The sequence below is a fragment of the Cicer arietinum genome, chromosome 6, assembly GCF_000331145.2.
Source record: "Cicer arietinum cultivar CDC Frontier isolate Library 1 chromosome 6, Cicar.CDCFrontier_v2.0, whole genome shotgun sequence".
In the NCBI taxonomy this organism is placed as follows: domain Eukaryota; kingdom Viridiplantae; phylum Streptophyta; class Magnoliopsida; order Fabales; family Fabaceae; genus Cicer; species Cicer arietinum.
Genome location: NC_021165.2, coordinates 48732832 through 48747802, shown reverse-complemented (window position 1 = coordinate 48747802; position 14971 = coordinate 48732832). Strand labels below are relative to the sequence as shown.

General features: G+C 33.1%; 1 protein-coding gene across 3 annotated transcripts; it reads right to left on the bottom strand.

Moving 5' to 3' along the window:
- Window positions 1-598: 598 nt before the first annotated feature.
- LOC101495154 (peptidyl-prolyl cis-trans isomerase FKBP43-like) lies at window positions 599-11999 on the bottom strand. Of its 3 annotated transcripts, none has more exons than XM_004506345.4 (13): window positions 11841-11999; window positions 11662-11735; window positions 10857-11089; window positions 10021-10157; window positions 9559-9907; window positions 9201-9431; window positions 8160-8336; window positions 6884-7111; window positions 1721-2003; window positions 1523-1610; window positions 1383-1424; window positions 1184-1232; window positions 599-1081 (listed from the first exon to the last, which is right to left on the bottom strand). In XM_004506345.4, the coding sequence occupies exons 1-13, from the start codon at window positions 11851-11853 to the stop codon at window positions 1000-1002; spliced, it is 1986 nt and encodes a 661-aa protein (XP_004506402.1). In that variant the 5' UTR covers window positions 11854-11999; the 3' UTR covers window positions 599-999. The 3 variants fall into 3 exon arrangements, with proteins under 3 accessions (XP_004506402.1, XP_004506404.1, XP_004506405.1); XM_004506347.4 differs by having other exon boundaries at window positions 1721-2000; XM_004506348.4 differs by having other exon boundaries at window positions 9201-9428.
- Between the last annotated feature and the right edge of the window lie 2972 nt (window positions 12000-14971).

Here is a 14971-nt window from a genome sequence, read left to right as displayed (position 1 = left end):
GTGTGACACCGTGTAAAATGTGTCTCCACTCAAGAGTTGGATAAGCTTCCTTGCATGCCATGCAGCTTTTGTTCCTTAATTAAGCAGACTTTTGTTTCTTAATTATAGTGGATTTAACATGCATGAAGTTGGGTGTGGAGGAAAAAATTTCCTCTCTTTTTCTTCACAAGTCTATTGCCATATAAGGTTTCCCCTTTCAACATGTCAGCTTCAAAATTTAACTCCTATAAAAAAATTAGCTCCTTGGGTAATCTTATCTTCCTCTTAGACTCTTGAAACCATGGCCTATAAACCTTTCTCAAATCCTACATGCATGAGGGTTTGTAAAGTGGTTTTATTTGCTTTGCATGATAACCTTAGTGCTTGATAACTAAATATCATGTGAAGCTCAAGCATTGGGAAGGAAAGGAAGTAAAAAACTGAACATTTGGAGCATTTTCGGGGAAAGCAAGGTGAAAGGGTGTTACTTATAGATGTAAAGTACACTCCATTAAAGAGAGAGTACACAATAAATCCAATTCACAAACCGTGGATTTATAGTTTAAAAACCAGAGATTAACTTTATCAATTTATTATTACAATCCGACAGACATCAATATAGGAAACAAAGATGGTGCCTTTTTTATTTGGAACAGATTTGTCAACTAAGACATAAGCTTTGGAACAAAGATGTTTTTGTGATCAAATGTGACCCACTTCAGCCTTGTATTTGGGGCCAAACAAAAACACATGTATCTTAAACACCATAATTATTTCCACCGTCAATTCACATTGCTTTTGGTCTTTAACGTTGTATCTGAAATAAACAAAACTTTGGATTTGGTTGCAGAGTAAAGCAACTATATTCTATAGCAAAAACTAATCAATAGGGGCTAAATCACCAGAGATTCAACAAAAAACTGTTATGATACATTTGAATCCGGTTTTCGATTGCCCAACTGTATTGCCTCCTGACTCCATAACTTATCCCAGCCACAAGCAGTTGGATGGATGGAGTAATCAATGAACTTTAACCAGTTCAAAGTCATAAACCAACCATGAATTTGGTGGTATGTCAGCATTGTCTCCATCATTCTTAGACCTGAAATATGCACATATTCAAGAAGGTTATAGTGATTCCAAAACATAAACTAGACTGAAGAAAATTATATAAATTTAACATCATATGAATTCAATCACATACGTCATTGATGGTGGAATTACAAGTCTTCTCTTTTCTCCAACTCGCATGCCTGAGAACCATGAAAGTATAAAATTAAATGCATGTTGGAGTGCGTATCTCAATATAGAGTATATAGAGAAAGATTATATTTTAGTTTTAATTAAATAAATAAAAAACCTCAATTAGAGAAAATAACAAGGAAAAATGTTTAAATGACTACCTTCAAGGCCAATATCCCAACCTTCAATAACTTCTCCTTTGCCTGCAAAAGGTGATGCAAGTGTAAGAACACAAGAGTACTCTTGATCAAATAATATCCAGGTAATAAAAGGTTCTGGTAAATAGCATTATTAATGTTACCAAGGCGAAATTTGAAAGGAGCTTTGCCAGCATTTGAATCAACTACCACTCCATTTTCCTTCAACTTGCCAGTGTAATTGATGCTGATCTGCAACCAAAGGCCATTTATTTAAATTAAATCAAATCTGGAATTAATGTTTGTTTTCATACTGGTAATCACCAGTCAATAAAATATTTTAAATCATTTAACAGAACTACCTTTTTCCCTAATGCAGCAATTTTCCCATTTTCTGTCCCTATCTCTAGCTCTTGAACAACTAGCCCATTTTCCAATGTTCTAACTTGGGAAGGCTCTGAATCCTCCATATTAATGTTATTTCCATCCACTATCATCATCTCAGTAGTTTCCTCAATAGATACAGGCACATGAGAATTTACATCTTCATTGCCCTGACTTTTACTCTTCTTCCTCTTTTTCTTAACTTTCTTAACTTCAGATTGATTTCCATCAGGATTGTCATGAACACCATTGTCCACACTGCTGCACCAGAATTATTAACTATGATTATTGCACAAAACAAGTTGTAGTATGTTAAGGACCAAGAGAGTAGGATATTAAATGTGTAGACTAGGGGGAAGCAGAAAGGAACTACCTCTGTTCTTTTATAAGTGTTGGTTTTAAGAAATTTTTTGTTACTATTTTATCTGTCGTTTTTAAAGTTCAAGGTTACATTAACTACTTTTGCCAATTATACCCTTACCCCACCAATTATTTTACACATTTTTTATGAAACTGAATATTAAATAACTAATAAATTCAAAGATGATTTAATTATGAAACATCTACTCCCAAAAAAAGTAAGTTTACTTCAAAAAAGTAAATGAATTGGGCTAGAAACTAACTCACAACATGAAACATATATCAAAAGAGAATGTGATCACAATTAAGAGAATGACTACTCCATATATATGCACTAAATGGGAACATATACAATGAGGAACATAATATGTAACTTACAAAAAAAAAGAATATAAAGAACAAAATATATGGAGAAAGTACAAAGAATATGTAACTTGCAAAAATAGAATAGTGGGAACAAAAAATATATAATGCAAAATGAAAGGTTCCCATAGCAAGAAGAGAGATTTATTGGTAACTGTGAGTGGTGGTGGAGAGAATATAAGTGTAGACTTTATGATGAGTGTAAATCTGATTACAATTAAGAGAATTACTACTCCATATATATGCACTAAATGGGAACAAAAACGTGAACGTATGAAATGAGAAACATAATATGTAACTTAACAACAAAAAAGAATATAAAGAACAAAATATATGTAGGAAGTACAAAGAATATGTTACTTGCAAAAATAGAATACTGGAAACAAAAAAATATAGATTGCAAAATGAAAGGTTTGCATAGCAAGAAGAGAGACTTATTGGTAACTGTGAGTGGTATGATGAGAGTAAAATAGGAAGAAGGCTAACAATTTATGTAATAATTGCATTAGTTAATGAGTTTCTTGGTTATTCAATCACTACCTTCAACAACTAATATTAGGGAACACAGGGAGTAGTTTAAACAGTTAAATGGAAGTAATGACTGTAACAGAGGGTCTAGTTGAGACTTAAGATACAAATAGAAAGTATTCTAGATGGAGGGTGTTCTGATGCATTCAAAATAATAAACTGAATCGTCAGCTTTATAAGGGAAATAATTCCCTTGGAGTAACAGTTTTGTGTTGTCTTTTCTTCATCTTACAAATTCTGTAGCTTAGGGCATAACATGCTATGTATCAGGCTCATTGTCGTTGACATTGTATGTGAATAATAATAGAATAAATTGGAGCAGTTCATAAAAATGAAAAATTTGCACGAATGCTGGAAAAATAAGCTACAGATCAAAAGTGCTCTAAGCAGACAACTTAAATAATGGAAATGGCATAGTGATAAGTTCATCGGCACCCATTCAGCTAAATAAGAAAAACAAATAGATTGATACTACTGAGCAAGGATCTAAGGCTTTGCTTCTTAAATGTGTTCCACACCAATGACCAAACTATAACAATCCATTTGCTAGTTATTCTGTATATAGAAAGCAATTCTTCTATCATTTTGCAAAATCACAACAAAGATAAATATATGCCCTTTTTTCCCATGACGTTCAGATTAGAGAGGCACCCCCTCTTTAATGGTGTTTTGGTCTTTATGCCTACCCTTTCAATCTCTAAGGATAAAAAAGTTAAAAACTGAATAATAGTAAGTAGCTTTCAGAATATTTGTAGCCTGTTTATATTAGATTTCAAACACCTCCAATATTGATTATATGCCATGCCATGAGATACTTTGATTAAAAATTGCTTTGGAATTCATGTGTTCACATTTCGAGGTCTGAAATCTACAACAAACTTTAGAGGGATGTCATGAGATTGTATCATTTATATTATTTATGTAACATTCTAACAAATACTACTATTACTTGCTAATATGAAACAAAGAAAGTGATAGGCCAACAAAAAAATGGAAACAAGGTATCTACAAACTTGCTAAAGGTAGGGAAAAAAACAAGGCTTAAACAAGTAATATGCATTAAGGATAATGATGGAAAAGTATTAGTCATAGAACAAAATATTAAGTACAAAAAGAAGAGTTAATTTTATAAAGTTTTTCATGAAGAGTAAGGGACATCATAATATGTCAAAAATTGATGTAGGGCAGTATATTTAAATCACATTATGATTAAGGCAGGTGCATAAATAGGCTTTAAAAAAGCATTGGCCTTGACTATTTAAAAAACTATATGGTTTGGCATAGGCCTGACGTAGACTAGGCTATAAAGACTTAGAGTTGAATTATCTATCTTTGAATTTAACTTATGACAAGGCATCATATCATGATTTGTTAGGAACCGAAGAATCGTATTCCTAATAAAGAAGACTCTTATTGAGAACTAGAAGAGAACAATTACAAATATTCAAAGGTCCCTCCCTAACTCTATAACCTCCCTATTTATACAAAAGCCTTATAACAACCTCAACTAACTATTATTAACTAACTCTACTAATGTAACTCCTAACAATTCGCCCCTCCTCAAAACAACCTTGTCCTCAAGGTTGTTGCAATCCACAAAAATCCTCATGTAGGTAATAGTAGGTGGTTATATGCATTGGCTTCCCATTTGTAGCTTGCTCCCATTTCTAGTAAATAGTGGCATATTATCTTCTTGAATGTTGCCACCTGGATCCCACTTATGGAAGGACAAAGACCCATTCATCATAATTTTTGGGTAAGCTCCAAGTGTCCCAACAAGACACCCACTCAGTGGTGTCCTCAATGACAAACCCACCATTGTAGAAACAAGGATGCTTGCAACATAATCATCTACCTTTTGAATGGAAGCTTTGGATATCTGGGCTAAGTCCATCTGACTCACACTTGCTTCAGATTTTATCTCTTTTTCCCAACGTGAGCCTTGAGTAACTATACCCTCATCCTGAATCTTTGTACCAACTTCATCTTTGAGACCCAATAGAAATATGGTTGTGATGAATTCTTCTTAACCCTTCAAGTTCTGTTTCTTCAAACGCTGCTGCATCACCACTGTAGCAATAGTTTAGTGAATGATTTTGTCCCCCAGGATCCCAATCTGCCATTCTTTTTCCTCCTTCTCCAGAATCAAATTTTCTATGGCAGCACAACATGACATGTTACACAACCGGGATGTCTTTCTAGCTTCTCAAGGGGACATGGAAAACGAACCACTCGCTGCTGCAAATTGCTTGGAATGCGAAGACTTTGATTGAATTGGGACAGTCAAGCAATGTGACCTTCAACTTTCAATATCAATGATTCTTTCCCAAGGAGATCTATATCCCACAACTCTAGCGGCTCCTTGGCTGGGTGTGAGTGCTATCAAGCTTTGAGCTCTATGGGTCACTCTCGCCACCACAAGCATTTCAACATCTGGCGGTTTAGGCGGCGGCGATGGGTTGTCCCACTTTCTCGAGACCCGCATGTTCTTCGTTGTTGTCGGCTCTACACGACCATTGACACCTCTTTCGACGCCCGCCATTGTCCCACTTTCCATTGTGGACTCAATTTCAACATTGTTCCGATTCACGTCTGCTGGTTCTTCTTTCCTGTTCAGGTTTGTTTTCTTTCCCGTTCTTGCTTGTTTTCCACCTCCAATTTCTCCTTTCCCATTGTCATTCTTCCCTGCTTCCTTCACCTCATCATGGCCACCAAGAAAAGGGTTCTTGCAACCTTTTCTTTGGGTTGCATTCTGCCTCTGTACTACCTTTGTTACTGTTTTCATTGATTATGTGGCTGCATCAACATTTCTAGTTATTTAAGACACATGGGCTGAATCAGTGTCATGCATTTCTTGTTTCATCTCAAATGTCTCCACCAATGGCTCCACTTCTCCTATGCAGATTTTTTTCTCCCCCGTTGCTGATCTCTCTTCCTTACAAAAAAAGTTTCTTCCTCCAAACCTTTTGATCAGACTTGTGGAATGTGACTCCCAACTGGATCTGGGTTTTTTTATATGCCAAGAACGAAACAAAAACAATATCCAATCGTCCATGTCCATGCTCATGAACGCCCACTGCACTCCATCGAACCCACGAATTTCATGCTCTTCAAAGAACCTTTCAGCCCTTGCAACCCACCCAACTGGATCGTACCTGAAAAAGTTGGCAGCAACACCTTCTTGGCCAGCCAATCCTCCATTTCCAGCACCACTGACACTCCTCAAAGATCCAGCAGGTTGGACCCATTGTTAGGAACCCAAGAATTGGATTCCTAAGAAAGAACACTTTTATTGAGAACTAGGATAGAAATCTCTCCTCCAAGCGTTTCCCCTCCACAATAGAGAATACTCTATTCACAATTACAAATATTCAACGATCCCTCCCTAACTCTCTAACCTCCCTATTTATGCAAAAGTCTTATAAAAACCTCAACTAACTAACTCATTAATTAACTATTATTATTAACTCAACTAATGTAAGTCCTAACATGATGTCATTCGGTCCATGGAGCCGACCCATCTAGTAGGAAAAAACTTTGATGTTAATAAATAATAAGAAGATATACTAATTGATTCATGTACATTTATTTAATTAAAAAAAACTTGGTATAGGGATTTTATGATAGCTGCTGCTTACTTCAAGGAATAAGAATACTTTCTAGCTATTTTAACAAAGCATAAAAGCTTGAACCAGTTCAAGTTTGCATTTACTTAGCCAGGTTGTTGTAGAAATTATTAAACCTGTTTAATGCTCCCTTCCTAGTTTAGTAAGAAGCTGCTGCTTAATAAAATTTACCTTTCCACCAATTCAAACTTAGTAATAAAGCGCATGCTAGTGTTTCGGTATTATTTTATATCAAAAGCATAAACAAAATAAAAGTGCACTTACTTTTCAATTGTTAGCTTTTGATCTTGCTCTTTCTTTTCAGAAACTTTACTATCGGAATCTGCTGTCTCTTTGTTTGCTTTGTTATCTTGAATGGTACCTTCATCGTTTCCATTGTCACTTTCAGGATGTGAAGCTTTGTTTATATGTTCTTTCTTTTTCCTCTTTGTTCTCTTTTGAGAATCCGTTTCAGTGGAAGGCAATGCAACAATGTCTGAAATCTTAACATCCCTGCTAATTTGCAAAAGAGTATCAGATAACAAAAACTTGTTTTTCTCTTTTATGACATATGATGTAACGCAATTTTAATGTTGAATCGCAAAGAAAATGAAAGTGAATATGAAGTTTTGGGGAATGTACAGTTCTGAACTAGACATCTTCATGGAGATTAACTGCAGAAATTCATTGTAAGGAGAGTGATTTCTTCCTATGCTTTACTTCTTTTAGCATTTGAGGGATTTCATCATATACTCAATTGTGAAATGACAGACTTTTTATAGAAGTTATTTGGAGAGCACAATTTTATGAATCACAATACATATCAGATTGGCAAGTAAATTCAAGAGAAGACATTCCAGAAGGTAACTATTTCACACAATAGTTTCCACTGAAATATGCATGGCCAATATTTTGTTAATAACTTATACTAGAAGGACAGCCTAGGTGTCTATTGCATCATCAATACTGCTAGTTTTGTGAGTTCTGTTGCATATGTCCAGGGCATGAAGAGTATTTTGTCAACTTTTTTTTATTTGACTTAATTGCAGTTTTGATCCCTCTATTTTCAACGATTCACGGAATTAATTCCCCTATTTTAAAAGTTGACAACTTTGGTCCTCCCTCAAGAATTTTAAACTAAAAAAATGATGATTTGGCATATTTTAAATGAAGTGACATACAATTTCATGATATATAACCATCTAGATGCATTAATTATTCATATGTTATTAATTAAATTACAAAATGAAAAATTTCTGAAGTTGAAAACTAAGTTTTTAAAGAGATTTATTGCAATTTTATGAGTGTTAATTATTCTACATCATCGTATCATATATCATGTTATATAAAGCATGTCACATTGCCATTTTTAGTTAAAAATCAGAATGAGGGATGAGACCGATTTCGTGAATTGGTAAAAATGAAGGGATTAAAATTGCAATTAAGTCTTTTTATTTTGACAAGAGTATTTTGCCAACTTCTCCATATCAAATACAACGCATTGTAGAGTTATCCTAATATTACCTGATTATATAAATAGAAGTTGGTTAAAAAAACTCACTCATTAATTGCGTGTTCAGTTCCCTGAGACGGGTTAACAAGATTGCTAATAGAAGCACCATCAGCAGTAACAAATGTCTCCTCCTTTGGCCGTTCCTTCCTTTTTCTCTTGGGTTTTTCATCCTGTCCTTGACCAACCTGTGAGGAAGGTAGTATTTTATCTGTGGTTTCAGTTTTCCTGCCACATATCAAAGACAAAAATGATCAACAACCAAACCAAAAATTTTTGCAAGTAACAAAAGGAAGTTTGAAAAGGCATTGACAGTTCTCCTTTCAAGAAAATTGTCTTTGAAAGCAGATGCAAAACAAGGGTGCAAAATATAAAGAAAGCACGGCCCATCAAAGTAAAAAGTCACCACCATTATAAGCCAGACATGTCACCGTCTCACCAGTGACTTTTCTCACTCACTCATTAATTTGAGGAGGCATTGCCAAGAGCCAAAAGCCAAGTGGGGTCGTAGATTCATATAAGCCAGTCAGAGATGTGAATCAACCCGCGGTTGCAAATAGACTGTAAATGGGTCATTTCAAATTGAAATAGACACATGCATTGTTGTTTCACTTTATAAACAACCAAAGCCCACCAGCATTAACATTTGTGAATGGAGTTTAGCAAATGAAAAATAATAAAGAACATGCTTGACATTCCAAAGAACACTTAGTTACCAGAATTAAGTTTTGAACATATGACTTTGTTTATGGAAGTCAAACTTGTTAATTGATTTTGAGAATAAGAAATGCTTCCTAAAATAGAAGTTTCATTTCATGAATTAGTTTAAAAAAAGGAAGTATGAGAAAAAGGGCATCAGCCTGGGATATAAATAGCAACCTTCCCCACATCATTAAATCAAGCACTCTGAATACATATGCTGTAATGAAGAACATTAAATTCATTATTTCAAAATCTCATGGCCTTTGTACAAATATAATAACTTGGTCTACTTTTCTAAATCTACTTGACATTTTTTCCTGTGAAAAACAAATATTACTTAGCAATAACAGTTTCTTATAAGTATAACGAGAACTCAAGACAAACACTCACTTGTCATCAGATTGCTTCTGATGCTCTTCATTTCCAACCAGAAGATCCCCCTGGGTCATGTTCATGTTTTGCTCATCTTGCGCAGCACTACCTAGTTCAGTGGAATGGCCATTACAAGAACTCTTTGTTTCTTTTTCCTTTCCCTTCTTTTTCTTTTTTGACTTTTTAATTTCCCCAACATCCAGAACAGTGCAAGGATCTACCAAGTGATCTGAAGGTTCAGCTTCCCTGCTTCAGTACAAACATATTTTATGAACAAAGGCAAGAATAATTAAAAATTTCTCACTAAAAGGGAAGACCTAAAGCTGAGAAAAGCAAGCATGTATTTGAACAATGATATTGAATTGAGAAGAACTACCTATGAGTCTCACTATCTAGAACAACATTGTCATTAATCAATTTTGTTTCAATAACACTATTCCCATGGTCATCACCATCTTTGTTGCCAGCATCAATTGCTTCTCTGTCAACATTATCATCCATCTCCTGATCAAAGATCCTTCCAGAAGCTTTATTCTTGCAAACAGATGAAATTGGTAGACTATCTTCGTTAACAATTTCCTGAGATTGGGCATGCATACTGTCATTGACAATTTTCTTGTCTTCAAGACAGTCATCATCATCCGACTCTACCATTTGGTACTTCTTCTTCAGCCGTCTTCGGCTGCCTTTCACACTTTTTCGTCCACTATCATAAGAAGCTTCCTCTGCAGTCATCACAATCAAAACAAACAAATGATAAAAACATCATCAAGGGATTGAAATGGGGACAAACTCAAAATTTACATGTTGAGGGATTAACACAAATATTTGAGCGTGCCTTCATTGGAAATAGGAGATGGTGGGAAAACTGCTGGATCACCGTCGTCATCAATAAAACTATCATCGTAGTCATCTTCATCACTGTGATCAGATCTCTCTGTCTCTGTATCAGCTATATCTTCTCCATATGATTCCCTTTCCATTGTAGTGAAGGAAAACAAGAAAAAGAAACCCAAAAAGAAAAAGGACAATTGAATGTACAGATGTCTTTTATCTTTCAATAGACACATAATAATCTAGTAAAGATTTGAACTCAACCATCAAATAATTTTATGTGAACTTCTTAGAGCTAGTTTGGATAAATTTTTCAATAAACACTAGCAAAAATATTACAATCAAAATAATTTTCCAATGACTATGAGATTTCCGCGCATAAATTAAAATCAAATCATGCACCTAGCTCTATATTTTCAGAACCTCTTTCGATTAACTTCTTCATAAGGACATTTATAAACGAACATTTACCTAAGCTCAGAACCAAATACTTATCTAGATTAAAACAACTGTAAAACTCTCATTAATTACAAGATAATCCAAACTTGGACTTAATCAAATTCACACACCTCTATATTTTCAGAAGCTCCTTAGATTAACTTCTTCATAAGCACATATAAACTATTGTTTACCTAAGTTCAGAACCAAATACTTATCTAAGTTAAAATAATTGAAAAACTCTTATAAATTTCAAGGTAATCAAAACTTAGCTTTAATTAAACGCAACAAGTTACCATTCTCCTGAATAATTTCAATGTGTTAAAAATGCATGCTAACCAATAAACCAAAAACAAAAAAGGTTCAAGAAAAACAGGAAATCAGACAAAAATTTAAGGATACGATTCATCAATAGTATTGGAATAGCGACCACGGGCCAGATAATAACCACAGAGATGAATACTCCGAGGGCCAATGACGGATAAAACAACTTTACCATCTTCTTCAAGCTCCAAATTCAATTGCAAAGACTCTGTTTTTCCAGGATAAAGAGAGCAAAGATAAATAGGGCTTTTGTTTCCCACATTACATTGCAGTGTGCTTTTTGTAATTGCACTGCCAAGTCCCAAAGTGGCCTGAAAATGAGAGTTTATAACTGCTATCATTAACAATCTAGGGTGCATTTGTTTCAGCTTTTTTTTCCCCTAAAATAATCATTTAAAAAAAAATAATCACTTTTGAAAGTTTGCATCCGTTTGTTACAGCTTTAGAAAAAATTGATAATCTGAAAAATTCAAAAACCGCTTCAAATGAGAAGCTGTTTTTAGTAGTTCTCAAAAACCGCTTCAGAAATCATATTATATCACTGATTTTAAAAAAACAAATGATCTTTACAACTACAGACAAACACAAAACAGCTTCTCATTTTCTTAAAATCTCTAAAAGATAATCTCTAAATTATGGAATACCAAAATCACTTTTTTTTTAAATCCATAAGAAACGGACCTCTAATTTTGTGAGTAGTAAAAAATTTAATGCAGGTTTAGATTTGACAACGAGTTTAGCAGAATCACAATTGCAAAAAAGCTGTTATACTTTACAAACTTGAATAAAATCAAAGTGCACATGCAATGGCAATTCAAATATGCATTGAGATTAAGCAAAACAACAACAACAACATACTAATAATAAGAAGGTTGTTTGTTACCATTGAAATGTGGAGACGGCCTTTGGAAGCATCGAATTGGTGAGAAAAAGGCTTTCCAGGTTTGATTTCAACACCTGCAATCAGAATCAAAATCAGAATCAGAATCAGTGAATGAATGAATGTTTGTTAGGTTTTAGGGATTTGATCGTAATAGAAGAATGTAGAAAAAAGTGAGTTACCCCAAAAAGCCATGGTTTTCGAGAAAGAGTTTCTTTGCTCCTTGGTAGTCAATAATACACTCTGCAAAACGATGAGTCTATAAAACCCTAAACCCCCGGGAGATGAAGAGTGATACTACATACTAGTACGTATACATACATACATACAATAAATACAGTATATGATACCAATTTTGGCGCTTTGCAAATGTTAAATAGTATTTTCTTAGTGCTTCTTTACCCAAAAAAGTTATATTGTTTAATTGTGATACAATCAATATTGGTGTAAAAAAAATTAGATTATTAAGACATTAACAACTATTCATTAGATATATAATAACTCTTTTACACTAAAAAATGTATATAAATCAAATAAAAATAAGTATAATTGTGATTTCTCTAAAAGAATATCTCTGTTAAAAAAGACCACTTTTAATTTTTAGATTTTTAATATGATTTTACTTTTTTAATTGTATTATTTAATTAATAATATTTATATTACTTCTGATTAATTACTTTCTCATTTTGTTATGATTATTAAAATACATCAATAATTAATAATGATAATTCGATAAAAGTCGTGCTTATAAGTGTCATTTGTTAAGGAATAAAAAAAATTGTATAAAAATTATCAAATTTTAAAGTTTCAAAGAATTGAATAATAAATATCATTGAAAATGACACTTTTTTCTCTCTTTTATTCATCTATTTTTTTATATGTGTGAAATAGTCACATATGACAGTTATTTTAAAATTAAAAATATTTTTCTATTTCAACTCACAAGTGATTTTTTAAGTCATTCGGGTCAACTACTAGAGAGAAATTATATTTTTATAAATAAGTTTGGTAGACAACAATTTAGAGGACTGTCTTAATTTAATTGATTATCTTTAATGAATATAAAAATGTATCCCAATTTATTAATTATTCATTAAATTGTGTGGTGTTCAAAATCATAGATAATTATGTTCACTAAATAATTAATGAGTTGTGATATTTTGTTATATTTATTAACATTCACTAAATATAATTATTATGTATTTAAACTTCTCATAAAAAAATTAAAATGCATTAATCATATAAACTATTGTCAACTTTATATCAAATTTAATTCATATAGTCTCTGTAGAGATTTTTTTTTCATAAACCAAAATATTATTAAAAAAAATTATTATTATTATTATAAGCACAACAGGTGCCTAAAATAAAGAATTACAAAAACAAGCGGAAACCAAAGCAAAACCCCAAAAATCTAAAAACAATCAATTGTAATTGTAATAAGATGTTTAACTATACTCAAGACCTATACACCTGAAAGGTTGGATACATCATTAATGGTACTCATAATGAAAAAATTTGACATGCGTCTTTATCCATCTCCGTGATAAAACTTTAATATTTTTAAGGATGAGATTCACATTAAACCTATTTTGACGGAAAAACAATTTCATTTATTGATTTCCAAATTGCCACCAATCAAACTAAGTTTATTTTTTGACGCATTACTCCACCATACAGAAAAAGGCTGTCAAAATTATTAGCATTAATGATTTCATTGTTTGAAAAGGCACCAGATAGAAATCGAAGATAAAAAAATAAATGATGAACTTATTCAAGCTCACCACACCCTGCCATACATTATTGTCCTTCATGTAAAATAATTTCTCGATAGAATAAGTTATCTCTTATAGGCAACCTCTTCTAAATCAATTTTCAAGCATAAAGAGAAACCTTCAATGAAATGAACGGATGTTAAGCTAACTTGCAAAAAGATAGTGACACTAGACCATCGAACACATCTTCTCACAAGACCATATAAGTCTCCTTTACCAAACACATCCCTCCTCAAACATTGTTCCACGACCAAGTATCAGTTATATTAACTTGCAAATGAACGTTAGCCAAAAGAGTCATGCATTCTTTCATTAACCTTTCCTCCCATGCAAACAAATGTCTTCTCCACCTCCATCCCTAAACACCCTCACTATGCAGCAAGCCAACCATAACGCTAACATACTCCTTCTATTGTAAAGATAAATTAAATAACCTACCAAACCTATCTTTCAGAACTCCCCCTCATCACCAAAGGATCCTTCCAAAATAAAGTATTTCTCACATCCCCTACAATTCTAAACAAATTATTATCAAATCAATCTTTGGACAAATCTCATTCACCCTCTTGGATGCCATAGATATCTTTCCACCACCTAGACCTACACAATAAACTCCTTCCTACCCTACCAAAATCCTCTTCATATTTATTAAGCAACACCTTACGTCAAAGCCACTCAAGATATATCTTTAATCTCTAACACCGCTTACCCAAAAAAAACTAAATTAAAAGCTTTTAAATCATGGACACCTAAGCCTCCCTTTTCAATTGGCAAGCATACCTTCTCTCATTTAACCCAATGAACCTTTCTCTTTACCTCACTCCCACCCCAAAGAAAGGACTAAAAAAGAGATTCAATTTGAAAAATGATACATGAGGGAGTCTTAAAAAGGAAAGTAAATAAACTAGTAATGCCAACAAAATAGCTTTGAGGAGTCAATCACAACCGTAAAATCATTAGAGATGTTTGACTTTTATTATTATTACTTCTAAATTCATACCCATGAATGATGTGATGTGCTTGAAGATTGAAAAACGCAAGAAAAAGGAGTTTAAATTGTGTTTTTAAATTTAAAAACTTTTCTCTTAAAAATATTTATGGTTAGAAATTTAAGATAGTTTTAACAAAATAACTTTAACATAAAAATAAAGAGATAAAGACGAGATATCACAAAACTGATTTGTTCTATCTCACCACCAACATGGTATCTACGTTCAATCCCTTCTTACTGAAGGATTTAATCCACTAAATCAAACTGATTTCTATCAACCACTAGTCTTCTCAAACTTTTAACTTAGTACAATCAAGCTTTTGAGGTTCGCAACCACTACTAGATTAAGATACAAATATGAAATTATTTCAAGTGTTTCTGGGAACTATTCTCAAGAGGATATTACAATGAAAAATACTCAATTAACTCGTTGCAATGAACTTTTCTCTAGTATTACAAAGGTTTTATTGTAGAGAAAGTTTGCTCTTTTTATACGATTGTTCTCTCAAAGTTGTGTCTTGTGTGTTCTTGTCTCTCATTGAATTGT